Source organism: Entelurus aequoreus, linkage group LG23, assembly GCF_033978785.1.
Source record: "Entelurus aequoreus isolate RoL-2023_Sb linkage group LG23, RoL_Eaeq_v1.1, whole genome shotgun sequence".
NCBI lineage: Eukaryota > Metazoa > Chordata > Actinopteri > Syngnathiformes > Syngnathidae > Entelurus > Entelurus aequoreus.
The window spans coordinates 22,238,810-22,265,674 of NC_084753.1; the positions used below are offsets into that span (position 1 = coordinate 22,238,810).

The 26,865-nt window shown below is 39.2% G+C and overlaps 2 protein-coding genes, 1 long non-coding RNA gene and 1 other non-coding gene across 5 annotated transcripts in view; 1 reads left to right on the forward strand and 3 right to left on the reverse strand.

Moving 5' to 3' along the window:
* acat2 (acetyl-CoA acetyltransferase 2) overlaps window positions 1–631 on the forward strand; it is a 19,989-nt gene extending 19,358 nt beyond the window's left edge. Inside the window, exons 8-9 of the mRNA XM_062034798.1 lie at window positions 1–29; window positions 87–631. The exon at window positions 1–29 is cut by the window's left edge and continues 82 nt beyond it. Of these exons, the coding sequence (XP_061890782.1) occupies window positions 1–29; window positions 87–257 (200 nt within the window). The 3' untranslated portion in view covers window positions 258–631. The remainder of the gene's footprint in view (window positions 30–86) is intronic.
* tcp1 (t-complex 1) lies at window positions 618–15,388 on the reverse strand. Its single transcript, XM_062034797.1, has 12 exons — window positions 15,220–15,388; window positions 14,705–14,790; window positions 12,557–12,685; window positions 7,270–7,367; window positions 7,081–7,191; window positions 6,104–6,285; window positions 5,755–5,881; window positions 2,447–2,622; window positions 2,252–2,375; window positions 1,986–2,178; window positions 1,719–1,882; window positions 618–947 (listed from the first exon to the last, which is right to left on the reverse strand). The coding sequence occupies exons 1-12, from the start codon at window positions 15,290–15,292 to the stop codon at window positions 734–736; spliced, it is 1,677 nt and encodes a 558-aa protein (XP_061890781.1). The 5' UTR covers window positions 15,293–15,388; the 3' UTR covers window positions 618–733.
* On the reverse strand, window positions 14,883–15,021 carry LOC133641205 (small nucleolar RNA SNORA29). The gene has a single exon (XR_009824269.1). It is a non-coding gene; the product is annotated as a small nucleolar RNA SNORA29 (small nucleolar RNA).
* Window positions 15,389–16,565: 1,177 nt separating the features above from the next.
* On the reverse strand, window positions 16,566–21,457 carry LOC133640528 (uncharacterized). 2 transcript variants are annotated; one of them, XR_009824181.1, is made up of 6 exons: window positions 21,076–21,457; window positions 19,469–19,546; window positions 17,940–18,014; window positions 17,700–17,840; window positions 17,426–17,496; window positions 16,566–16,749 (listed from the first exon to the last, which is right to left on the reverse strand). It is a non-coding gene; the product is annotated as an uncharacterized LOC133640528 (long non-coding RNA). The 2 variants fall into 2 exon arrangements; XR_009824182.1 differs by lacking the exons at window positions 19,469–19,546; window positions 21,076–21,457 and having other exon boundaries at window positions 17,940–18,052.
* Between the last annotated feature and the right edge of the window lie 5,408 nt (window positions 21,458–26,865).

Consider the following 26,865-nt stretch of genomic DNA (forward strand, 5'->3'; position numbering starts at 1 on the left):
TTAAGGAACTTGGACTAAAAGAAGAAAAGGTAAAAGCTGACAGTGTAAAAGTCCACATATTATATTAACATGTATTTCTGTTTCAGGTGAATGTAAACGGGGGTGCCATCTCACTGGGTCACCCTGTGGGGATGTCTGGCTGCAGAGTGCTGGTGACACTTCTTCACACCCTGCAGAGGACGGGGGGCAGGAAGGGAGTGGCGTCCCTGTGCATCGGAGGAGGGATGGGCATCGCCATGTGTGTGGAGAGGGTCTGACAGATCTTTAATCAGTCATTTCAATTATTTGCACCTGAGGTGTGCCAAAGATTGCTATTTTACCTGCCTGACAATAGTGACCTTGTTTTTCTCACTGTGCACTTCCCAACTGTGACTTAATGCATTTGGCAAACAGTAGTATATATAGATGTCTGCTACTCTCTGCATTTGAAGAAATGGTTGTTTTAAAAGAGCTGCATCAAGTATCCATCCTGTGCTTACTTACACTAAAAAAATATTTTACGGTCTATTCATACCTTTAAAATCAAGACATTCCTCATTATTTGTGTGCCATGCAGTTATGACTGTCTTTACTGTACTATTTACAGGAGTAAATAGCCTGAAATGAGGCAATAAAACTTAAAGCAGTCAAGGAGTTTTATTAAGTGGGGGTAGGGGAGAGACAGTAAACAGGCAAAGTGCGAAGCCTACATTGAAGCGACCATAAATGTATGAACAAGATTGACCTGTCAGCTCTAACCCTCCAGAGATCCAGACTGCACAGCATCTCTGTACGACTGGCCGCCCTCCTTCTGCTCAGGGAACAGTTTGATGAGGTCATCAATACGCAGGATTGTGATGGCCGCTTCCGTGGCGAATTTAAGACTCTTTGTCTTGACCATGGTGGGCTCATACACACCAGCCTGGCGGTTGTCTCTGGGCTTGCCGTTTAACAGGTCGAGACCGATCCTGCCAGACACAATTGGTAAAATATACATCACTAACTGATGCCAGTAGAGCCCACATGAACAATGCAAACATGTCCCCTTTTAGTCACTCAAGAAAAAAATGGTGCTGTAAATCTTTACATGCATCACATTAAGCATGGCTGCAATGATCACTGGAAACCAGTAATAGATATACATGCTACATTACACACCATAAGAGGATGCAAGAAGCCATGCTCATTATAAATTGAGGGGGCGGATAAACACCGCAACAGAAACAATACAAAGTACAATACACATGTATATGTAGTAGATCAATATCACAAAAACGTCTTGTTTACAAACCCGAAATAAGAGCCAATAGTGTTTTTGCTTTTGTTTGGTTATTTTACACTATTGACATACATTTTGTATGTACCGTAATAAAAAGACGTGGAGATAATTTAAATATAAGTATCAGTAATGGTATAGCCAATACTACCCACTAATTAGTATTGTAAATGGCACCAACAGCCAAATTAGAAGACTTTATAACTGATTTTGCTTCTATTATCACTTACAAACCAAAAAATATTTAGTGATATATATTTTTATCACAGGAGGCTGCAATATAAGTGGCAGTACCGATTTTCGGCCATATCGCCCATTCCTATTCTGCAGTTAAGCAAATAAACTTCCACAGCTAAATCGTAAAATATGTTGTGTTGGACATAATGTTTTAATACAGCAACAGTCTAACAACGAAGGCTGACCAACAAAGTTTGTGTTGTATTATAAATATGAAGACACTCACCACTTGAGATTTTTACGTTCAGGATTAACCTGAGCCTCGTTGTGGAAGGCCCGCAGCTTGGCCACCAGGTCGGTAGAGTCCTGCGCTGCGTTTACTGCCAGTGTTTTGGGGATGACGAGGAGAGACCGGGCAAACTCTGCAATGGCCAACTGTTCTCGGGAACCCTAATTAAACAAAAGACATTTGCAAATATGTCTGATCAAGTCCAGTAATATAATTTGATCAAGTCCAGTAATATAAAGACATCAAGATTGTCCTGGTGCTTACCATGCTAGTAGCATAATTCTCCAGATAAATTGACAAGGCTGCCTCCACAGCGCCCCCTCCTGGGACCACAGACTTAGATTCCAGCACCCTCTTCACCACACAGAGTGCATCGTGCAGTGAACGCTCCATCTCATCACACATGAAGTCATTAGCACCGCGCAGAATGATCGAGGCTGACGTGCGTGCTTTGGTGCTAAAAATACCAATAGGTTAGAAACATTACATGTTCACACTTCCTGAGTGGCAGCATGGACAAGAAGGATTACTTCTTGACAAGGATAAGCTCATCATCACAGATGCGTTCCTGCACGACCTCTTCAGCCTGGCCCAGCATGGTGGCTTCAAATGTCTCTTCTCCCTCCAAGTTAGTCAGAGATGGACAGAGGGTGGCTTTGGGACACACAAAAACCATCACGTCACTAAAAATGTACAGCCAACTAAAGCAGATTTCCTCTTCTTACCGCCCGTAGCCTTAGCGATGCGTTTGAGGTCCCTCTTAAGAACTCTTCTCACTGCCATGGCGCCAACATCCACAAAATATTTGAGGCACATGTCATCAATGCCACCGGTGGTCAAGACCACATTGGCCCCGGACGCCAGAATCTTCTGGACCCTCTCCTTGGTGATGTCAGACTCCCTGAGACAAACATTAAATAGATTAATAGTTTATCTTGGTTCATGTCTAAATTGCAATTTGCATTTACAGGCTAGGTCAATACTTCCCCGCTAAACAATTTTCAATTTTAAGCACATATCTTGTTATAACAATTTTTTTAAGCAATATCTATGAAACACCACTAGGTGGCAGTTCTACTCTGCAAACTCGTTTGTTCTGCTCCATTACTTGTCCATCAATCATTCTCAAAGAGGTAGTATATACTGAAGTTTTACTATACAGGCCCTGCGATGAGATGGCGACTTGTCCAGGGTGTACCGGGCCTTTCGCCCGTGTGCAGCTGAGATAGGCTCCAGCACCCTCCGCGACTCCGTAAGAGACAAGCGGTAGAAATTGGATGGATTGATAGTTAAGCTTGTGTGGTAGTTTAGAAAAATAATTAAATGATTATGGGTGTCAAATTATTGAATTAATTACATTTATTAATATTTAGCGTGTTTGTTTTTAAATCGTGTTAATAACATTTTTATGCTACAACGTTACTGTAATGAGGCAAGTTTTCTCGCCCGCTTCTTGTGCTTGGCTGACAGTGGGGCTGGGCAGTATACCTGTTTTACCCGTATTTTTTTGGAAAGAGATATATATTTGAGACAATACCGACATCTTTTGATGTGCTTTTGTTGTGGCCGTTTGCTCTTCTCTGCGCCTGTCGGACACAGCACAGGGCATTCCCTTTGGCTCAACTCCGCTCCTTGCGAGTTTACATAGGCTTCTCTGACGCACAATGACGCAACACAACAAACTTTTCGAAAGAATATGGTGGCTCCAGTGCCGACCTCAACTCCTGAGTGATGCAATGCTTTAGTCACACATACACCAATTTGTTTGAGAACCTATATCTATGTAGCGACTATCACTAATCTCATCTGTTTGTTGTTCAGTTCTTTTAGCAACTTAGCCCAGCAGCTAGCGATAGCTCCTCTTTGCTGCTCGCTCGGTGTGTCAAATGTTTAGCTACTACTTGGCTCGAAAGTGCCTCTCCCAATAGCTGGTGCGGACTATCCTAGTATAGCATCTGGGTGGCGGAGTAGCAGTAAGCGAGTAGAAGCACCATCCATCCCCGCGCACAAGCGTGAGGCTATAAACCTAACGTTAATGAACAAATGTAACGAAAACGGCTTTGACATAGTAACGGCTAACTAATTACTTTAGGAATTAACAAGTTACGTTACTACTTACAACAAAAATAATCTGAGTATTCAACACTGGTTATCTAGCCTTAACACACTTAGGCAACCTTCAGCACGTTGCACCTTTTTTTTAGGATAACGGTATATATATCGCATATCGCCATTCAGCCTAAAAATACTGGGACATCAGTTTTGATCCATATCGCCCAGCCTGAGCTGACAGCAACAACAATATGGCCATGTGGCACAAATATATGTACCGTATTTTTCGGACTATAAGTCGCAGTTTTTTTTCATAATTTGGCCGGGGGTGCGACTTATACTCAGGAGCGATTTATGTGTGAAATTATTAACACATTACCGTAAAATATCAAATAATATTATTTAGCTCATTCACGTAAGAGACCAGACGTATAAGATTTCATGGGATTTAGCGATTAGGAGTGACAGATTGTTTGGTAAACGTATAGCATGTTCTACCTGTATATGTTATAGTTATTTGAATGACTCTTACCATATTATGTTACGTTAACATACCAGGCACGTTCTCAGTTGGTTATTTATGAGTCATAAAACGTACACTTATTCAGTCTATTGTTCACTATTCTTTATTTTAAATTGCCTTTCAAATGTCTATTCTTTGTGTTGGGTTTTATCAAATACATTTCCCCAAAAAATGCGACTTATACTCCAGTGCGACTTATGTTTTTTTCCTTCTTTATTATGCATTTTCGGCCGGTGCGATTTATACTCCGAAAAATACGGTATAAGAGGTCTAAGTTGTCAGAATGTTTTTTTCTTTCTAATATATGCATAAGCGCTTCTCTAGTGACTTTACATGGTGAAACTCATTACTTAAGTTATATTTATACTAGTGTTTTTTCCACCCATTACATGAGTTATGGCGAAGTGGTGTTATGCCTGGCATCAAGCTGACTTTATACTATTATAACCTCATCAAGCTGACTTTATACTATTATAACCTATCTGTGCATCAATACTGATAAGTACATGTCCAATGATGTGTACATTATATTTACAATTAAATCAAACTTACATGGAGAAACATGGTATTTAACCACCGTGCGCATCATCAATCACATGCTCACATGTCTGCTAGTGGACAAAATTAGATTGTAAATAACTTCATGTTCAAATGTTAAATAAGGTTTGAAACATGAGATAATGTTGCGCAATTATGTATGTGAACTAAAAAGCTGTGTTTGACAGGAAACGCAATCGAAGCCATCATTTCCTTTGATCCGTTATTACAAAGTTTAACATCTAATTGTGACAAATATCGACATTTGTTAAATTTGTTCTTGAACTATTGGTAACATATGCTAGCACTGATGTATAGGTCAGTTTTATTTCCATTCATCCATTTTCTACCACTTGTCCCTTTATCTTATATTATCTGAAGCATAGTAAAAGTAACAAGTTCAACAACTTGCTGCTCAGAAAATAGTTTTTTATGAAATAACTTTATATGGACTGGATGTTGACCTGATTTTAGTAAATAAAAGACTACAGTCTTTTATGCCAAATTGATGAAATTATTTATAAAGTCACTTTCTTTTTTTTCTTCTTTTAAATCTTAATGTAATGATTTTAAATGAAAATACCTAAAGTTGAGGGTGTTTTTCGTAATTTTTTAGGTGAGATTACAGATAATAATTGCTCATTTTAATCACTTGACAGCACTAAGAATGTTACATAAAACAGCTAAGGTTTAATGATGAAAAGTGTTTTAAAATTAGAACTCAGAATACCAGTTGTATGCTGCCAAAGTTAATATAATGGTACAGCCCCACAAAGTAGACCAACAATTAACACTGTTGCCTTTGATTTGAAGGGACTGCGGTTACTTTTTCCCACGCGTATCACTGTGTAACTATTGTTTAAGTAACACAGCAAATTGAAATGGGATGATTTCTTAAAGAGGAAAAAAAGTTTATCAAACCTTTGTCGAATCTGGTCAAGCTTCTCTGGGTCATTGATGATGACTTGGACCCCCATCTTCATTTTGGTCTTCTGCAGACTGAAGTCCAGGCAGGCGATCTTTGCGTTGACAACACGCTTTACCATGCCTTCGTACAGAAGGAAAAAGTTTGCGCATTTAAGAGTTTGCTATAAAAAAAAGTTTGACCAAGGGTGTTTGTTGTCTGGTCTGAAAAGCAACGCCACGAGAGACGTTGCTAGCCACCCTGACAACAATCTTTCCTGTATCCCACGCGTATCACTGCATGTGTCATCATATTGGACATAGCAGCAAACAATATGGGAATGGTGACAACTCAGAGCAGACGTACCTTGCGAGCCGACTGTGCAGTTCACCGCATAGCCGTTAACCAAGAAACTCTCCTTCTGGCTGCGACCGTGCGCTTTCAGCACGTTGACAGAGTTGATGGGATATTTGGCAATTCCCTTCACGTCCACAAACTTGACAGCGAGGGCAGCATCCACCACCATGCTGGCGAAGAAGTCTGCATCACTGAGGTACCGGATTAAGGCTGCTAATATCACTCGTTAACTCTGTAGGTAACGCATTCTTAGTAGGGTTGCGTGATATAAATTATGGTGTATAGACTTGGCCGACGATAGACTTGAATACTATTGTCATATCGCGATAGTGCAGGTTGACACATTGTGTCCTGAAAGCAATGTAGCATTCTATTTAACGGCTAATATCCCTCCACAGTGCAAAGCTACTTTTAAGTCAACAATCCTCGCCTCCATGGTGGCAAATAAACTGTTTCTTACAAATATCATCCCTGGAGGACAAGAAATAGCTAAACATGCCACACTACTGTAGGACGATATGCTAACTGTTAACCGCAAGCTAGAGCTCTTGGACGCCAACAAAGGTTAATTATCAGTACCAATACGGCACGTCTAATTACTTGGTATTGGATCGATACACAAATTAGAAGTATCGCCAAAAAATAATGTGAAGTATCCAAACAGAAGAATAAGTGCTTATTACATTTTAACAGATGTGTAGATAAAACGAATGTAACAACAGAAAGTAACCATATATTAACAGTGTATAAGCAAGTAGATTAATAGTTTTGAGAAAATAATACAGCTGGAAATTATGCAAATGTTACTGCATATGTCAGCCTTCAATTTAAGAGCTTGGTAACCTGTTCTGAAATCTATTATATTTTACACACCAAATCATACATCTTGACATATAGCCGGCAGGAGGCTGCAATATATATTGTGATATAGATTTTAGGCCATATCGCCTATCCCTAATCCATATTTCACAAAGCAGAAAGGATACACTCCAATGATCTTAGAGGACATGGAGGTCTTGGCGGCGTTGAGTAAACACTCCTTGCCCAGGTCGTCTGTCCCGATGGTGAGGTTTTCATTGATGTAGCGCACCGCCTCTCTGAACAAGAAAATTAACATTTGTCAGACAATGGAGTCAGCAAAAAATTAGGCAGCCTTATCAGTAAGGAAACCTTACTTGCAAGCCAGGCGGTATCCGCTGATGACTGACGTGGGGTGAATCTTCTGCTTGACCAATTCATCCGCGCTCTTCAGCAACTCTGCAGCAAGAATTACCTGGCAGAGATGAATATGGTTAATCAATTAGGAATTAGATTTATGTCAATCAAACAGATACATACTGTAAACAGTGAAAAGCCTAATGGATTTCAATACATGAGCGAAATGAAGCAAGTGGGCATATATATTAGGCCCAATTAGCTTGCTGCCTAAATGGACTGCGGTACAAATCAAAGTTACAGATAGTGAGTATAGCTGGGTAAAAGAATCGACAAAAATCTTTTTTTTTTTTGCAATATGGATTCAAAAGGCATAAAATTGCTGTTCAAAACCTGTTTCGAGGCCAGTATTAATCAAAATAATGCAGCATAGAGGAGTTACAATATAGTGGGTATGCATTGATATACAACACCTTGCAAACGGTTCACCCTCCATGAACTTTTCCATATTTTGTCACATTACATCCACAAACAAATACATGTTATTGGAATTTTATGTGAAAGATCAACACAAAGTGATATACAATTGTGAAGGTGAAAGAAAATTAAACATGATTTTTTTAAATAAAATTGTGAAAATGCCATTGTGCAATATTAATCAGCCCCCTTAGTCAATACTTTGTGGAAACACCTTTTGCTGCAAGTCTTTTGGTATGTCTCTACCAGCTGTGCACATCTAGTGCAGGCTTTCCCTTAGATTGCCACTAATAAATAAATATATATATGGTGGCGTGTTCAATGACGCGCGTACGCACGCACACGCACACACACAAATAACAGACACAGACACAAAAACAACATGCTCTGTTGGATGGATATTTTTTTCTTATATTGTTATTCTTGATTTTTCAATGGTTTCTGCTTATTGTAAAAGGCAACACAGGCTATTTACTGCCCTTCCTAATTCTTGGAATTCAGTTTGCCAAATATGTAAACAGAGTTTTGATTTAGAGATGAAACAAATAACTTGGTGGTTTGATATTCTCCACAATGAAGTCACTGTAAAACTAAGCACACTAAGAAAAGTACATATACTGTATATACCGTATTTTTCGGATTATAAATCGCAGTTGTTTTCATAGTTTGGCCGTGGGTGCGACATATACTCCAGAGCGATTTATGTGTGAAATTATTAACACATTACCGTAAAATACCAAATACCGGTAATATTATTTATCTCATTCATGTAAGAGACGAAGCAAATGGCAGCAATCGTCACACACACGTCAGCAATCGTTACTCACACGTCAACCAATAAGAATTCGGCAGGGGAGGGTCATGGCAGAAGTGCATTGTGGGTCATGGGATGCTAACTGCTATATGCTACTGCCGTAGCTATTAAAATGGATCACATCAACATTGGCGGTAACTTATAAAAACTGAGAAGGACTGAACAAAAATGGCACCGAAAAGGAAATCACATACTGCAGATTACAAGCTGGACGTAGTGAAATATGCAGCAGAAAACGGCGATCGAGCAGCAGAAAGAATGGACGCTAGCGGCGCATACCAGGAGCGACAACGAGGAAAAAGATTTCATCGGATTTAGCGATCAGGAGTGACAGATTTTTTGGTAAAGGTATAGCATGTTCTATATGTTATAGTTATTTGAATGTCTCTTACTACAATATGTTACGTTAACATACCAGGCACGTTCTCAGTTGGTTATTTGTGCGTCATATGGCGTACACTTATTCAGCCTGTTGTTCACTATTCTTTATTTATTTTAAATTGCCTTTCAAATGTCTATTCTTGGTGTTGGATTTTATCAAATAAATTTCCCCCAAAAATGTGACTTATACTCCAGTGCGACGTATATATGTTTTTTTCCTTCTTTATTATGCATTTTCGGCCGACGCGACATATACTCTGGAGCAATTTATAATCCGAAAAATACGGTACTCATGAAGAGCACATACTGTACATGTAGGGATCACGTTAAATTAATAATACAGTTTGGAATAAACAGAAAGAAAGCAATATATTTATACAGGATGAAGGTTGGCTATAATGCTGCTACCTTAATGCCAATGTACAATGAAGCAGCTCATTGACAGGCTAACCCAAATTAGCATGGCCAATCGCGGGACACATACCGTAATTTCCGGACTATAAGCCGCTACTTTTTCACGTCGTTCTGGTCCCTGCGGCTTATACAACGGTGCGGCTTATATACGGCCTGTTCTTCTCCGACACCGACAAAGAGGATTTCGGTGGTTTTAGTACGCAGGAGGAAGACGATGACACAATGATTAAAGACTGACTTTTCATATACCGGTAGGCTGGTTATTTTGATAACGTACATGCGAGCACTTTATTACTTTGCACCGTTGTATTATTTGTACTCTGCACGAATGCTGTTCGCCATGTCAAAGATGTGAAAGTTTGATTGAATGATTGAAAGATTTATTGTTAATAAAAGGGACGCTTTGCGTTCCCAAACAGTCATCTCTGTCCCGACAATCCCCTCCGTGGTAGCAGGAACCCCTATATACTACGGTAATTACACATCAAAATCCTGCGGCTTATAGTCGGGTGCGGCTTATATATGGAGCAATCTGTATTTTCCCCTAAATTTAGCTGGTGCGGCTTATAGTCAGGTGCGGCTTATAGTCCGGAAATTACGGTACATGGAAAGACCATCATTCACACTCACATTTATACCTATGGACAATTTCCAGTCTTCAATGAAACTAGCGATGTTAAGTAACACAAGTTACAAGTTGTTAGGTAACACATGTTAGTAACATGCATATTTTTAGAATGTGGGAGAAAGCCGCAGTATGAGAAAACCCCCCACACACGGGAGAACATGCACAACAGAGGTTGGAAGATGCATGTGGCGTAAAATTACATGTTATTGTCTGTAGTAATTTCAAAACAAGGGTAGAAATGCCTTAATTACTTGAAATACCTTTCTCTTCCATTTTATCTCCTTACTTTTCCCGGGTGTGAACTCCGTTTAGGCGATTTAGATTCATATTTTTGAATGCCCACCCCATTACATAAACATTTTCCAACAAAAATGTTGATTAGACTCACTTATAACATGTGTAGTAGTTTTAAACCAATACTACACTAGGGCTGGGAAATATGCCAACAAGTGATCAAAATATATTTTTCATATCATCCGAGTTCAATTAAAACCCCAATTTTCTATACTGTTTAACCTGCTAGCTTTAAAGCATGTGTAATATAAACTAGAAACACTAGAAATTGGTTTATATTTGTAATAAAAAATTTAAGGAATGCACAAAGAATTGTTTTACTCAGCAGTAAAACAAATAAGTGTTTACACTCCTGAGTGTTTGTGCAGAGATGCAAAACCCAAAATAAACAATGTCTTGTTAGAGATAATAAAGACATTTTACAAAAGGTAAAATTACCATTTTCACTGTCAACATCATTGCTACTTGCAAATGTGTATCATCTTCAATGATACAGACAATTTCAGGTTAAAACATAAGTCTGGTGGTGGCACCACTAGTAAGGGCTAAACTGCTAATGCTACATGTTCTGGCAGCATTTGCTAGATGTGCAAACTCTGCTTGCATTTTCACGCTCCCTGTATAATCACTTGGGTGGTATTTTTACTAGAGAGTGAACAAAATTGCTTGATCAACTTGGTTTGCTTCACATCATTTTGGCAACCTACACCGCTGACACACAACATTAAGTCTCTATCTTTTTTTCTCAACAATAGCCTTATTCTCGGAGAATAACTCGAAATCATGGCTGACATTTATTTCGCTACCTCCAGCTGTGCGTGTAAATCCAAGTTCAGTCATTCGCTCTACTTCTGCGGTACCTTACAACCAGATGTGAAGCGGGAAAAGGTTGACTGATTGGCTGTTGTCAGACATTTCAACCATGTTTTTTTCCACCAGTAAACATGTCAACAGCTGATCCTGATGAATGCATCCTCGCTCATCCTTGCGGACAGGACACTGGCCGAGAGTTGGTGGGCGGCCAATATTGGAGTCGGCTCTCTTGGTTGATTTGTTGGGTCTGCTCCTGTCTCTGGCCATGCTCCCTCCACCCCAGCAGACGATGGCGTGGAACACCGCAGAGGCCACCACAGTGTATATGTTTCTTTTACTTTTTGTATGTAGAAGTGGCTGGTTGCTCAGCTCTGCTCTTTTAATGTTTAATGTTCTTTGATGTTTTCCTCTTACACACATGTAAGAGGGATGTGTGCTATGGCTATGAGTTGTTTTTTCCCTTGGCCTCAGTCTGGGACCCCGCCCCCATTGTTTACCTGTTCTCACCTTTTTTGTAAGGGGCGCCGGAAGATGGCAGACCCGTCAGCGATCCTGTTCTGTCTCCCTGTAATGTTTGTCTGATCTTGAATGGGATTGTGCTGAAAATTTTAATTTCCCCTCGGGGATTAATAAAGTATTTCTGATTCTGACCACCCTAATCGACTTCATTTTTACCACAATCACTAGGGATGGGAATAGAATCGTTCCCAGTGTATCAATAAGAACCGCTTTCCATGTATTCAAACAGCTCTCTTATCTATCCTTCTGGGTAGGGATGACGTTGCAAAGTGATGTCAGATCTCAAACGGCAGAGTCTGGGCGCAAGAACGCTCTACAGTTGACTACATTATAAAAGAAAAGATTGCAACAGCGCTACAAGAGAAGGACATGCGAGCAATATACTGAAACATTTGAACATACAGCATTCAATAATTACAAATGAATGACGCATTTTTAACCGCTCCTATCTCATACAAGCAGCAGTAATACTAGCACGTCATATGAATATAACAGGTACTAACTAACGCCTCCTACCATGTTAGCGCTATTTGTTGAATTGAAATGAATGCTTTCTCATTTAGATGTAGGCTTCGTTAGGTCACCTCACCTCTAAACTAAACAAAATTGATGCTAATCCACCTTTTTTCCCAAACAAGAATTGATAAGAGAACCGTTAAGGAACCTAATCGTTAAGCGGAATCAAATGTGGAATCGGAACCTGACAAATCTTATCAATTCCCATCCCTAACAGTCACTCAATCATGTAATCACCCAGTCCTATACTACACATTGCAGTTATATACTGTTCCATCCTTTCATTAGAGGCAGCAGAAAAATGGCTGCTTGTCCTCTTCAGACACAGATGGGGAGCAGTTTCTCTCTCCTGTTAGCATAACCACACAGCTGCGGTAATCAGCAGATGTGCACTAGTAAAACAGGATATTACAAGAAACAATGTGTGAATGGCTGTTGTGAGCTCACTCACCACCGAAGTGGTCCCGTCCCCAACCTCCTTGTCCTGCAGGTCAGCCAGCTCACAGAGGACCTTAGCAGCCGGATGCTCCACTTCCAGCAACTTCAGAATGGTAGCGCCGTCGTTGGTGATGGTCACGTCCTAGCAGATCAATTAACAGAATGAATCACTAGTGTTACCATATCTGAGTTATTGTGTAGAAATATAGGGAAACAACTACAAATGTGCACTTCATTCACTAACTGTGTTACAAAAAAGATTAATTAGAATAATACATAATGTTGGATATAGAGAACATACAAACCCTTTATTAAATCACAATTATTGAAATTCAACGATTTGGTGCATTTGCAAACAGCTACAATTATGTACAAAGCAAACTATAACCTGTTACCCAAGAACATACAACAATTATTCTCAACAAAAGAGGAGAAATATAACCTAAGGGGAAAATCTAATTTAAAACATTTGTATGCTCGTACAACACTTAGAACGTTTAGCATAACAGTATGTGGAATTAAATTATGGAACGGATTAACTAAAGAAATCTAACAAAGCACCAATATTATTCAGTTTAAAGGCCTACTGAAACCCACTACTACCGACCACGCAGTCTGATAGTTTATATATCAATGATGAAATCTTACATTGCAACACATGCCAATACGGCCGGGTTAACTTATAAAGTGCAATTTTAAATTTCCCGCTAAACTTCAGGTTGAAAACGTCTATATATGATGACGTATGCGCGTGACGTCAATCGTTGAAACGGAAGTATTGGTACCCCATTGAATCCAATACAAAAAAGCTCTGTTTTCATCTCAAAATTCCACAGCATTCTGGACATCTGTGTTGGTGAATCTTTTGCAATTTGTTTAATGAACAAATGAAGACTGCAAAGAAGAAAGTTGTAGGTGGGATCGGTGTATTAGCGGCTGGCTGTAGCAACACAACCAGGAGGACTTTGACTTGGATAGCAGACGCGCTAGCCGCCGACCGCACGGATGATCGGGTGAAGTCCTTCGTCCTTCCGTCGATCGCTGGAAGGTGAGCACGGGTGTTGATGAGCAGATGAGGGCTGGCTGGCGTAGGTGGAGCGCTAATGTTTTTATCATAGCTCTGTGAGGTCCCGTTGCTAAGTTAGCTTCAATGGCGTCGTTAGCAACAGCATTGTTAAGCTTCGCCAAGCTGGAAATTATTAACCGTGTATTTACATGTCTATAGTTTAATAGTATTGTTGATCTTCTGTCTATCCTTCCAGTCAGGGATTTATTTATTTTGTTTCTATCTGCATTTGAGCCCGATGCTATCACGTTAGCTCAGTAGCTAAAGAGCTTCGCAGATGTATTGTCGTGGAGATAAAAGTCACCGTGAATGTCCATTTCGCGTTCTCGACTCTCATTTTCAAGAGGATCCAAGGTTTAAAATACAAATCCGTGATCCACAATAGAAAAAGTGTGGAATCCAATGAACCCTTGTACCTAAGTTACGGTCAGAGCGAAAAAATATACGTCCTGCACTGCACTGTAGTCCTTCACTCTCACTTTCATCATCCACGAATCTTTCATCCTTGCTCAAATTAATGGGGTAATCGTCGCTTTCTCTGTCCGAATCTGTCTCGCTGCATTGTAAACAATGGGAAAATGTGAGGAGTCCTTCCTTCGGTGACTTCACGCTACTTCCGGTATAGGCAAGGCTTTTTTTTATCAGCGACCAAAAGTTGCGACCTTTATCGTCGTTCTCTACTAAATTCCGTCAGTCTTCCCCAGGGCAGCTGTGGCTACGAAAGTAGCTTACCACCACCAGGTGTGAATGAATGATGGGTTTTTAACATGTAAAGCGACTTTGAGTACTTAGAAAAGCGCTATATAAATCCCAGGTATTATTATTATTATTATTATTAAATCCTTTCAGCAAAAATATGGCAATATCGCGAAATGATCAAGTATGACAGAGTGGATCTGCTATCCCCATTTAAATAAAAAAAATTCATTTCAGTAGGCCTTAAGAGACGGTTCAAACTATAAGTGTTCACAAAGTACACAGAAGAATTATAATGAACATCTTGAACACTTTTTTACATGTTCGAAATAAACTGAAACTGAAATAATATTTCCTACATAAAATACTAAAAAAGGGTGTGTGATGAATGCAACTGACCCCAATGTCGTCCACCAACATCTTATCAAGGCCCACTGGTCCAAGGGAGCTCTTGACAATGTTGGCAATGGATGCTGCGGCCATGACTGGAATGGCAAAGAAAATATTACATCAAACTAAACGGGCAACACAAACAAAATCATACACACTCAGTAATGAAGACAATTTCCATTATTGTGGTTCCATTATTTGTCATTTTATTGGGTGAGGAAACACAGAAGTCGCCACACCTTCAGACCATGACAAGAGTTTTTCTATCCCATGAGATTAGCCATCCATTCATTGAAACAAGAATGGAAGGCACTGAAAATGGGATTGGGAAAAGATAATACTTGGTGGATATCTCAATGTTGTTTTAAATAAACACAAACCGATGCAAGCTAGCGTTAGCATTTAGTGTCGCACGTGCTATACATGGAAAAAAGGGAACGGGCTCTGTTGGCGGCCATTACAGTGCGCAGACTGTTAAACTATACGAATTGGAAATATCGACGAAAAACACTCAAAAGCCTCACCATTTTGAGTGCGAACCGACTCGCCAGTTGTTCTCTGGCCGAACACGTTTAGCGGACCTTCTAATAGCGACATTTTGGACCACCACCGCACAAGCAAGAAGAAAGGAAAAGGCGGCGCAGTGTATTATGGGTAAGCCGGTTAATCGGAAATTTCGAGAACACAAAAGCTACCATGCCTTTCCAAATACAAAAATTAAAGTGTTTCTATTTTATTTCCAAATACATAATTGCAATTCAACTTAGCTGCATAAAAGCAAACGCTTAAGTAGAGTGTTCGTACGTTTATTTGGCTTATTTTTCTTGGACTACATTTCCCATAAAAATAAAATTCTTCTTCGTTGGTTTTCCATATTTGACATTGCACCGTCTGCTGGTTGTTACGTATAATTGCAGTCGTCTACTGCAACAGTTTCACTGCTCCTGGCCTTGCAGTGTGCTAGAAAAACTTATGTTTGCTTCTAGTTTTTGCTATTTGTACTCTTATTTTATGTTCTATTCATCTCCTGGCAAAGCTTCATCTGCCTTCTTAGAAGTTCTGTTAGAAATAGATTTTGATCTTATGTAGTGTAGCTGAGTACAGATTTACCAACAAAGGAAAGCACTGGTGTCAAACATTTACTTATTCTTGTTTTTTTGGATGCTTAATCAATCATTGCACTATTAGACACACCTGTATTGACAAAACGGCATATTCTAGCATGATAACACAAAGAAAAACAACGCAGCCCTTAGACCCCTTACCCACACAGCAAAAACACTCCGCGGCGGATCCCCCGCGCAGGTATCGCGCTTTACGGAACGGAACCGCGAAACGGACCAGCATCGGCGTCCATTGGCACTCAGGAACGTATCCGCCACGGCGGCAGGTAGCGGATCCGCCGTGGCGGCGCGCTGAATGCGCTCCGCACCCATGATCAAAGCCTTATTTCCGCAGCGGGTGCGCCGTGACGGCGCGCTGCATCCGCTCCGCACCCAAGATCAAAGCCTAACCTCCCGCCGCGGACCAGCAACGGACTCATTAAAAACCCTGGCTCATCTGGCCGTTTTGGACCCCTTTATCTTATTTTCAAAATCCCTTCTGTTCTTGCTGTAGGATAAAATAGGAAACTAAAAAATTCACTAAGCCCTAATACAGCAATATAGGCTTACATATGCATTGCCTTGTATTTTTAAACTAACAATATTGTCAATAGGCAGAAACAGAAAATGGTCAATTCACTCTATAAAGTAAATATACATAATATATATTTAAAAAGTAAATATACATATTTAATCTATTAGGCTACAACTTCAAGGAAACGCTGCTCCATGCACAGCTAACATATCAAAAAATGAATAACTGGTGAATGACAAGAAGTCCAATAAAAGGTTGTTTATTTATACATATACATCTCTATTCCTCCTGAGGAGGTGGAAGCGGGACTCGTCTCCTCGTTGCCCGATCCCCCGCCAAGTTGAACCACCTGATGGCGTGTTTGGTGACCTCAGCGTCCGTGGCTGACCTTGTCAACACATTTTTACTCACAGCACCTGTAATCAAACAAGATTACAAGACAGATACGTTTATGTTTATGGTAGGAAGCATCCAAAGCCAAGTATGCTTACACAATACAAAATATGTGATAGGTATTAAGGAGATTACATTTGAAAAAAAAAACATGACTTAAAGTTACTGGAGGTGGTTAAAATAAGGTGCGTAAACTATGAATTTGTGATCAGGGTATAGGTGTGCAAGACATCCAAAATGTTTAAACAATATCGTTATTTGGTTCCTTGATCAGAGTACTTGTTTGGCTCTGTTGGATGACGGCGGCGGGGGGTTGGGGGTGGGGGGCATAAATAAATATCCATAACCCAACTTTGGGAGGTTGACATTGTTTTCTTATTATATTTGTACTATCATTCTATGTTTGTATTCGTGTAGGCCAGGGGTGTCCAAAGTGCGGCCCGGGGGCCATTTGCGGCCTGCAGGTCATTTTTTAACGGCCCCAGGGCACATTTTTAAAAAACATGATCGAAATAAATAAAAAACATTAAAAGTGGTATTTAAAGAGCAAACAGGTGAAATGTAACAAGAAAATGTAGCAATGTTTACTCTAATCACACAAAGCTGCCATGTAGGCTGTTTCTTTCTTTAAAAAATAATAATGAATCAAAATCAATGTCATTATGAATTATTGACCTATTCAAGGCTTAAGAAGTTTACCTTCGCAATCAGCTGGTCTTGGTTGTGCTTAATAGTTTCCAGCAGGCTAAAGATGTGGATTACCTCAGGCGCTGTTGACAAACAGCAGTATAAAATTAACATGTTTCAGTGTTTATCCTCATTACTCATAATCCTGACATTAGCTATTGACCTTAGTTAATGACAAAAGTTATTGACAAAGTTTGAAGAAAATATGTGATTGCTTGTGAATTTGAATTTTTTCCAAAATTTGTGGCACAGAATGACCATCCGGTATTTGTCAGTTATTGCTCACCAGAGCAGGAAATGTTGTCGGCCATTCTTTCCCCTCGCTATGTTGGCCTGTAGGCCAGGCTGGATCCAGGCTCCTCTGTCTGCCACATGTTGAGGGCTGCTGGTGAGGGGGGTGGAGGGAGTCGAGGAGGGACTGCCGTTCCTAGTGAGGTGGGCATTGTGAGAGAGCCATCAGTTAACCATGACTGGTAATACCCAAGGGGCCTATCTATACACTAATATTTCAGAGATCAGTCCCTACCTTGTGTAACTCTCTGCATGTTTAATGCAGGTGCTGGTGAAGGCATATGAATGCGTCCTTCCCCATGGTGAGGTGCTAAGGGAGATAAATTGGTATTAAATGGTTGAGATCTGTTAACCATGGTTACTGGATATTATTGGATATTATTTTGGAGATCAGTCTTTACCTAGAAAGTTATCTCCTGTTGAGGAGTCGAGTTGATAAGTACTCATGACTCTTGCTGGCACTCGGCGAGACGGTGGAGCTGGGAGAAGGGATACAAGGAGAGGGGAATATCTTTAGCACTAAGAATGTTTACCATATCTTTAATATCAATGTGGTGGTTTTGTTGTTTTCGATGTTAAGAGATTATTCCTTACTCTGCCTGTGCAATTGGCTTGCCAACCCCAGAGATGTGAGGTCACTATTTCCCGGGTCTTCTTCGCTATCATCTGAGTCCCCGAGACGATGGCTGTTGGGTAACCCTATCATTAGGATTATTGCTATACCAAAATTGCCAAATATACATATAGTACAAGCATCTCTGGTCTATTTTTGAATGCTACCGGAAATAACCTTCCTATTACTGTAGAAACATGACAAAAACAAGACGGAACACACTTACACTAGCTTCCTGTTCCTTTTTTCTGGCAGCTCCTAGTTCTCTGCCTCAGATTGCAGGTCTGAGGTGTTGCAGCCCTTTCCATATTGTTGCATTATTTTTAATGCGTCTTTGTAGTTGTCTAAAATTGAATATGTTAAAATGAACATGAGTTTCAAATTAGCTGTAGAGCTGAACAGAATATTATTATTATTGATGATGATAAATCAGGTCTCTCTCTTACAAGAGACCTGGTCAGAACATAGACACAATAGGTTATTCCAAGCATAAAGAGAAGCAACTATGACGTTATTTTTAAACAAGAAGATTATGAATTTGCATACCACAAGTTCGGACAACAGAAACGTCAAATCTTGGCCCGTTTGGCTCATGCTGCTCCTCATTTAAAGCGGCCCTTTCAATTCTGTCTGTGTTTTTATAGCTGGGCCAGAAAACCATCCTATCATCATACCATCCACTTGGGACAACCGCAATGTCCCTGTTCATTATAAATTTAATCAGATGAAAAGGCACCCTTAATGTAGAAAGAAAGAAAAGGGGTATTTATTCATCGTCAAAGGAACAACGTGGACAAAAGCATGCACAGGTGTTAGTGTATACAAATAAGCAAGTAAGATGAGCTGAGATTTTACCTGAATGGTGCCCCAAGGTGGTAAGAACTATAAGAAAGGTAAAAGTACAGGTCATAATAGTCAGAACTTCAGCTCAATCGTAAAGTAGGGTTTGAAATTATGGGTGTAGAGTATACAGATATCAGTCCCTACCTTGTGTAACTCTCTGCATGTTTAATGCATGTGCTGGTAAAGGCATATGAATACATCCTTCCCCATGGTGAGGTGCTAAGGGAGATAAATTGGTATTAAATGGTTGTGATCTGTTAACCATGGTTACTGGATGCTGAGATATTATTTTGGAGATCAGTCTTTACCTAGAAAGTTATCTCCAGTTGAGGAGTCGAGTTGACAAGTACTCATGACTCTTGCTGGCACTCGGCGAGACGGTGGAGCTGGGAGAAGGGATACAAGGAGAGGGGAATATCTTTAGCACTAAGAATGTTAACCATATCTTTAAAATTAATGTGGTGGTTTCGTCTACAACGCTAAATATATCCTGTGGTGTACCTCAGGGATCAATATAGGACCTAAATTATTCAATGTCTAGATAAATGACATTTGTAAAGTTACAAAAGATTTAAAGTTAGTATTATTTGCGGATGATACAACAGCGTTTTGTTCAGGAGAGAACACACAGAAGATAATACAAATAATAACAGAAGAAATTAACAAATTAAAAAGATGGTTTGACAAAAACAGACTATCTTTGAATCTCAGTAAAACTAAAATAATGCTATTTGGTAACAGTAGAAAAGAAGTCAAACACAAATACAAATAGACGGAATAGAAATTGAAAGAGTAAATGAAACCAAATTTCTAGGTATAATGATTGATGATAAATTGAACTGGAAATCTCAAGTAAAAAATATACAACATAAAGTAGCAAGAAACACGTCAATAATGAATAAAGCAAAACATGTTCTAGACAAAAAATCACTTCATATTCTCTACTGTTCACTAGTGTTACATATCTGAGTTATTGTGTAGAAATATGGGGAAATAATTACAAAAGTACACTTCATTCATTAACGGTGTTACAAAAAAGATCAGTTAGAATAATATATAATGTTGGATATAGAGAACACACAAATCTTTTATTTATTAGCTTAGGCTTGACTCAGGGAAAAGGACGCCCCTGCCATGCATAGTCCCATGAGATGTCTGCTGTTCAACACCAAGCGACTCATGATTAATTGGGATTGATGCAAGCCCTTGGCCGATCACCCTGTGGCTGGCCACCCCTGGAGAGGGCGTCTAGTGATAAGGCCGAAACGCCCAGTGACCCAGGGGCACACTACTGATGATGCGTCCAAATTGCAAAACACCCATCCACCATTCCACCAGTCATCACCAAACACTCTTAAGTATGTGCCAGCACAAAGGAATTTTACAACTTATCCTGTGTTTTTGTAAACTGAAATTCCACGACATAGTGAATTTGCAAACAGCTAAAATTATAAACAAAGCAAACTATAACCTGCTACCCAAGAATATACAACAATTCTTCTCAAAAAAAGAGGAGAAAAATAATCTTAGAGAGAAATGTAATTTAAAACATTTGTACGCACGTACAACACTTAAGACCTTCAGTATATCAGTATGTGGAATTAAATTATGGAATGCATTAAGCAAAGCAATCAAACAATGTACTAATATGATCAATTATTTATGCTTACATGTGGAAATAATAATAATAATAGTAAATAAATTAATAATAATAAAAAAGGTAGATAAAGCATAAAATAGTCTCTAATAAATTAATTAAATAAAAAACAGCATATAAAATATATACATCAGCAAATAACAAAAATATAGATCAAGAAAAAGGATCCTTAATATGTGCAGCAATTTTTCCCACTCACATCACCTCATTTTATATTTTTTTCTACAATTAACTATGCCAAAAAACTGATACACATACCTTTTTTTTTTAATGTAAACAAAAACAACATGGCGTCACACACAGCTAGTCCACAGTAAACAGGATCTCGAGCTCCACTAAAGAACAAAGAAAGAAATAATACACACTCATATTAATGGCAAAGAACGGCTGTTTCCACTCCGTTAACGTTACGTTGTTGACTAACGCAGTAACGTTAGCGACCTGGGCCTAAACAACACTGACAATAAAGTAATACGCTTTCGTTTCAAGCAGTTGGAAATATGTGGAATATCGTAGCATGTAACCTACACACATTCACAGCGTCTAACAAAAGATGGCCTAAGTTAACTGTATTGAACTTTTTACTCACCGGCTTCACGCGGGAAACTTTCACATTCTGGAGTCGGGGTCCCCCGGAACACAAAACACAGATACTGTACTGTGCAATCTACTAATACAAGTTTCAATCAATCAATTAAACATATTTGATCATTGTATCCCATAATATGTTTATATACTTTGATTGATTTATTGATTGAAGCTTTTATTAGTAGATTGCACAGTACTGTACATATTCCGTACAATTGACCACTAAATGGTAACACCCGAATAAGTTTTTCAATTTGTAAAGTCGGGGTCACGTAAATCAATTCACTTGATAATCATTGAATATAATACACAGTTTTCAGTGTACCTTTATGGAATTAAATTACTGCCAAAACTCCAATAACACACAAAAAACAGTTAGTGAGTCAGTCAGTTTCAGTTTATTTCGAACATACATACAATAAAATTACAACGAAATACATCAGTTTTTACTTGCGCTCATTTAATTCGCAAGTAAAATAAAACCATTTATTCAGTTAGGCAAATTATTCGCAAGTAAAAAAAAATCTGCAAGTTAAAAGTGAATTGCAAGTAAAAAAGTATAAAAACAATTTTTTTCAAGTGAAAAATGTTGGCAGTAATATTCCACATTTGCACTCGGAGAACGTGTAATACGCACTCTGCTGCGACAGGTGGTGCTGCTGAATCAATTTAATGCTTTTAGACCTACTGTTACTTTTGCATGGTACCTCGGCCAAAAATACCAATGAAGAAGAAGCAGCGTGAGGAGTAAAATGTCAGACAGAAGAGAGGGGAAAACTTACAGGTTAACTTAGAGGTTGGGCATGTTTTTGCGGGAAATAGTTTTTTTTTGTTTGCAAATCGTGGGGTGTGAGTAGATGAGTCGTTTTGGCAGTATTTTCACTAAATACACATACTTTTTAACACCCTAGAATACCATTGTCAAAATAATCCACCAGTACCACCATTACCATTAATCAATTGTGGTTCTTATGAAAATATCTAATAAAATCAACCTAAAAAATGGCTAATGAAGCTCTCACCCCTTAAATAATATATACAAACCCCACAACCAGTGAAGTTGGCACAGATTGATTGATTGATTTAAACTTTTATTAGTAGATTGCACAGTACAGTACATATTCCGTACAATTGACCACTAAATGGTAACACCCGAAAAAGGTTATCAACTTGTTTAAGTCGGGGTCCACTTAAATTGATTCATGATACAGATACAGGCCCGGCCCTAACCAATCTGGCGCCCTAGGCAAGATTTTAGGTGGCGCCCCCCCCACATCGGCAGTGAAGTGTATATACTCACAAGAAACCGAATAGCTTTGTCTTTGACCTTTTTTTTTTACTTAAAGAAAGCAAATTAACAATCAGAATAGTTAACAAGATAAAAAAAAATATGGATAAATAAATGAATACAAAAAATAAAAAATGAAAATATGAAATACAATATTTTTTACATACATAAACACAAAATAAAACGTGTCAACAAGTTGCATAAAATAAATTAAAAATACAATATAAATAAGACACTGCACAAAACAAGATATCAAACTAGTATGACTTTAACAACTATATTACAAAAAAAGGGGATCCTACAGAGTTCTCTATTTGTGCTTTTTAATATTGCATTAACTAGAATGACTTACAAATTACTGTACACCAGGGAGTACTGTCATTACCTAACGTTACATTATTATTTTCCATAACAATTTAGCCCCCTCCACAATATTAACCCGACGTTAAAACAGAACTAGCTATTTATTGATTAGCAATTGCCGAATCATGTAACATTAGCTTAATGCTAAAAAAGCCAGGTTACTATCACATTCTGTAACAGACAAATAATTTCATGTAGGCTTACGTTACCTACCTGCTACCTCTGTCTTTTCCTCGTTTCCCCTCTTCTTTTCTCTTTTTTCTTCCCTGGGCACCTGACAGTTTTGGCCGTTTTGACATCTTGTGTTGATTTTTTGATGTGGTAAGAGTCATGATACGGGAAGGGAGGGGGCGCACTGTGCGGGGGGATGGGGGGTGCGTAATGTTGTAACAAATACTATTTTTATTAAATAGGCTTTACTTTGCATTTTAATTAACGTGGGATTATTTTTTGTATTTAGAAATAATAGTACCAACTTTTTTTTTTCTTTTTTCTCCAACATTTGTGGCACTGGCGTGGCGCCCCCTGATGGACGGCGCCCTTAGCATTTGCCTATACGGCCTATGCCACGGGCCGGCCCTGTACAGATATATACTATCATCATAATACAGTCATCACACAAGATAATCATCAGAGTATATACATTGAATTATTTACATTATTTACAATCCAGGGTGTGGGATGTGGAGGGGGGGGGGGGTAAGTTTGGTTGATATCAACACTTCAGTCATCAACAATTGCATCATCAGAGAAATGGACATTGAAACAAACCATATTTAAACAAAAAATATAATTTTCCCCCCATCTTTTTCCATTTTCATACATTTTTGAAAAAGCTCCAGGGAGCCACTTTAGCGCCGCGCGTTGCCGACCACCGCACTAATCACTTGCTGGCCCTAGCTTGCTCATCACAAACTGGAAGCTTAGTCCGCTAATCACTGGCTGGCAACTAGCGTGCTAATCGTTAGCTATCGTAAAGGCCTACTGAAACCCACTACTACCGACCACACAGTCTGATAGTTTATATATCAATGATGAAATCTTAACATTGCAACACATGCCAATACGGCCGGATAAACTTATAAAGTGCAATTTTAAATTTCCCGGGAAACTTCCGGTTGAAAATGTCTATGTATGATGACGTTTGCGCGTGACGTCGATGGTTGAAGCGGAAGTATTCGGACACATTGTATCACAATACAAACAGCTCTGTTTTCATCGCAAAATTCCACAGTATTCTGGACATCTGTGTTGGTGAATCTTTTGCAATTTGTTTAATGAACAATGGAGACTGCAAAGAAGAAAGCTGTAGGTGGGATTGGTGTATTAGCGGCTGGCTGCAGCAACACAACCAGGAGGAGTTTGAGTTGGATAGCAGATGCGCTATCCGACGCTAGCCGCCGACCGCATCGATGATCGGGTGAAGTCCTTCGTCGTGCCGTCGATCGCTGGAACGCAGGTGAGCATGGGTGTTGAAGAGCAGATGAGGGCTGGCGTAGGTGGAGCGCTAATGTTTTTATCATAGCTCGGACGAGGTCCCGTAGCTAAGTTAGCTTCAATGGCGTCGTTAGCAACGGCATTGCTAGGCTTCAACAGGCGGCACAGCATTAACCGTGTGGTTGCAGGTCCAGTGTTTGGTTCGGTGTCTCCTGATAGTAGTATTGTTGATCTTCTGTCTATCCTTCCAGTCAGGGGCTTATTTCTTTTGTTTCTATCTGCATTTAAGCACGATGCTATCACGTTAGCTCCGTAGCTAAAGTGCTTCACTGATGTATTGTCGTGGAGATAAAAGTCACTGTGAATGTCCATTTCGCGTTCTCGACTCTCATTTTCAAGAGGATATAGTATCCGAGGTGGTTTAAAATACAAATCCGTGATCCACAATAGAAAAAGGAGAAAGTGTGGAATCCAATGAGCCCTTTTACTGAAGTTACGGTCAGAGCGAAAAAAGATACGTCCTGCACTGCTCTCTAGTCCTTCACTCTCACATTCCTCATCCACGAATCTTTCATCCTCGCTCAAATTAATGGGGTAATCGTCGCTTTCTCGGTCCGAATCGCTCTCGCTGTTGGTGTAAACAATGGGGAAATGTGAGGCGCCCTTCAACCTGCGACGTCACGCTACTTCCGGTACAGGCAAGGCTTTTTTTATCAGCGACCAAAAGTTGCGAACTTTATCGTCGATGTTCTCTACTAAATCCTTTCAGCAAAAATATGGCAATACCGCGAAATGATGAAGTATGACACATAGAATGGATCTGCTATCCCCGTTTAAATAAAAAAATTTAATTTCAGTAGGCCTTTAAATCATAACATGAATATAATATAAATATTATTGTCATATCCACTGCCATTTCCAAACTACACTACAGTGTGACGGAATGTTAATGTGTATTTAAAGACATTTTAATTTGCGGAAAAAATTGCGAGAGAATATAAAGAAATATATTTTAAAAAAGTCTAATCAACCAAAAATGTCACAACCCTCCTGCAGTACTTCTGCGGCCCCTTAGGGTCGCGGACCTCCCTGTTGAAGACCTTTGATTTAAACCATGTTTGCCCTTAGTGCCCTTTTTGCCAAACTGCCTGCCATTTCATTCCTTTGCCCCCCCTCCCTGTTGTTATTTTTCATTCTCCTGGCTGTATGTAGGGCATCATGATATTAGAGGAGCATGTCAAGGTCCGCGGGAGGGTTCTCAGGGCAAGGAACCAGCCGGCATCGCTTTCGTTTGCATAATGGAGCATTTATTAATTTACATTTTGTTGTAATTAACTAACGGTTACACATAATTATAATATTTCAAATATTTCAATGATTTTAGTTCTGCATTACAGTTGTCCCTTGCCACATTGGCTTTTATAGTCTGCAGCTTCACAATATCGCTCAATTTTTATTTTTCGTAAAGCTTACTCATGTATTTTTGGCCTAAATTAAGCATTTTCAAGCAAAAAAAAAAAGGGTAAATGTGGGGGTTATTTCATGTCATAGGGATTTCATTATGTTGAAAACTATCTTTAAAAGGTAGTAAAGGTTTTTTTTTATTTTTGTTTATGATCTATGTATGAAACGGATTGATTTATAATTTATAATTCTTGGAAACTAATTTACCATAGTCAGGCCCTGAAGCAAATAACAGCAATAAACAAGGGATTACTGTACATTACGTGTTTATGAAATCATCAGTCTGGAAATACAGCAATTAAAATGTGGCAAAACTTCATCAATGTTTTGACTTTGAGGACAGCTTCCTCTTTCGCCTCTTTAATTGAAATGTTACTTTAAATCAAACAGGTTTTACAACACCTATTTCAATCCAAAATTATACATCAATTAGAAACAAATTGTCAGGCTTGTCCCTGACAGTTTGGTTATGTTTTAGTTTTTCCTCTGTGTTTGTCTATTTCCTGTAAGCGCTTTTATTTTGGTTGTTTCCTGCTTGTTTCCTGAGCACTGTTTTCCCTCAGCTGTGGCTGATTGGCACCTGGCCACACCTGGTGTCAAAAAAATGTGTTTTACTATTTAAACCTGCCTTGCCATCCAGTCTGTGCTGGAGTATTGTCGCTAATGATTGTCGATGTCATAACTACGTGTCCTTGTCGCTGTCGTCATAGCGGTAAGCTGTTCCTTATAGCTATTTACTAGTGATGGGTTGATGAGGCATCATGAAGCGTTTCGACACATTGCAAAACTGTATTGATACTGTGTCGATACTGTGTCACTAAATACTGACATCTGCTGGACATTAAAAATCCCTACAGGCAACCTACGGACCGACTCAACTGACACTGATTTTATGACCTAGTATATAC

Coding starts and splice junctions, on each gene's coding strand:
- tcp1 (XM_062034797.1), bottom strand. CDS start 15,292: ATGTCGCTATTAGAAGGTCCGCTAAACGTGTTCGGCCAGAGAACAACT. Junction 12,686..14,704: donor TGTTGGTGGACGACATTGGG/GTCAGTTGCATT, acceptor TTGATCTGCTAG/GACGTGACCATCACCAACGA. Junction 2,623..5,754: donor CTTGACCAGATTCGACAAAG/GTTTGATAAACT, acceptor TGTTTGTCTCAG/GGAGTCTGACATCACCAAGG.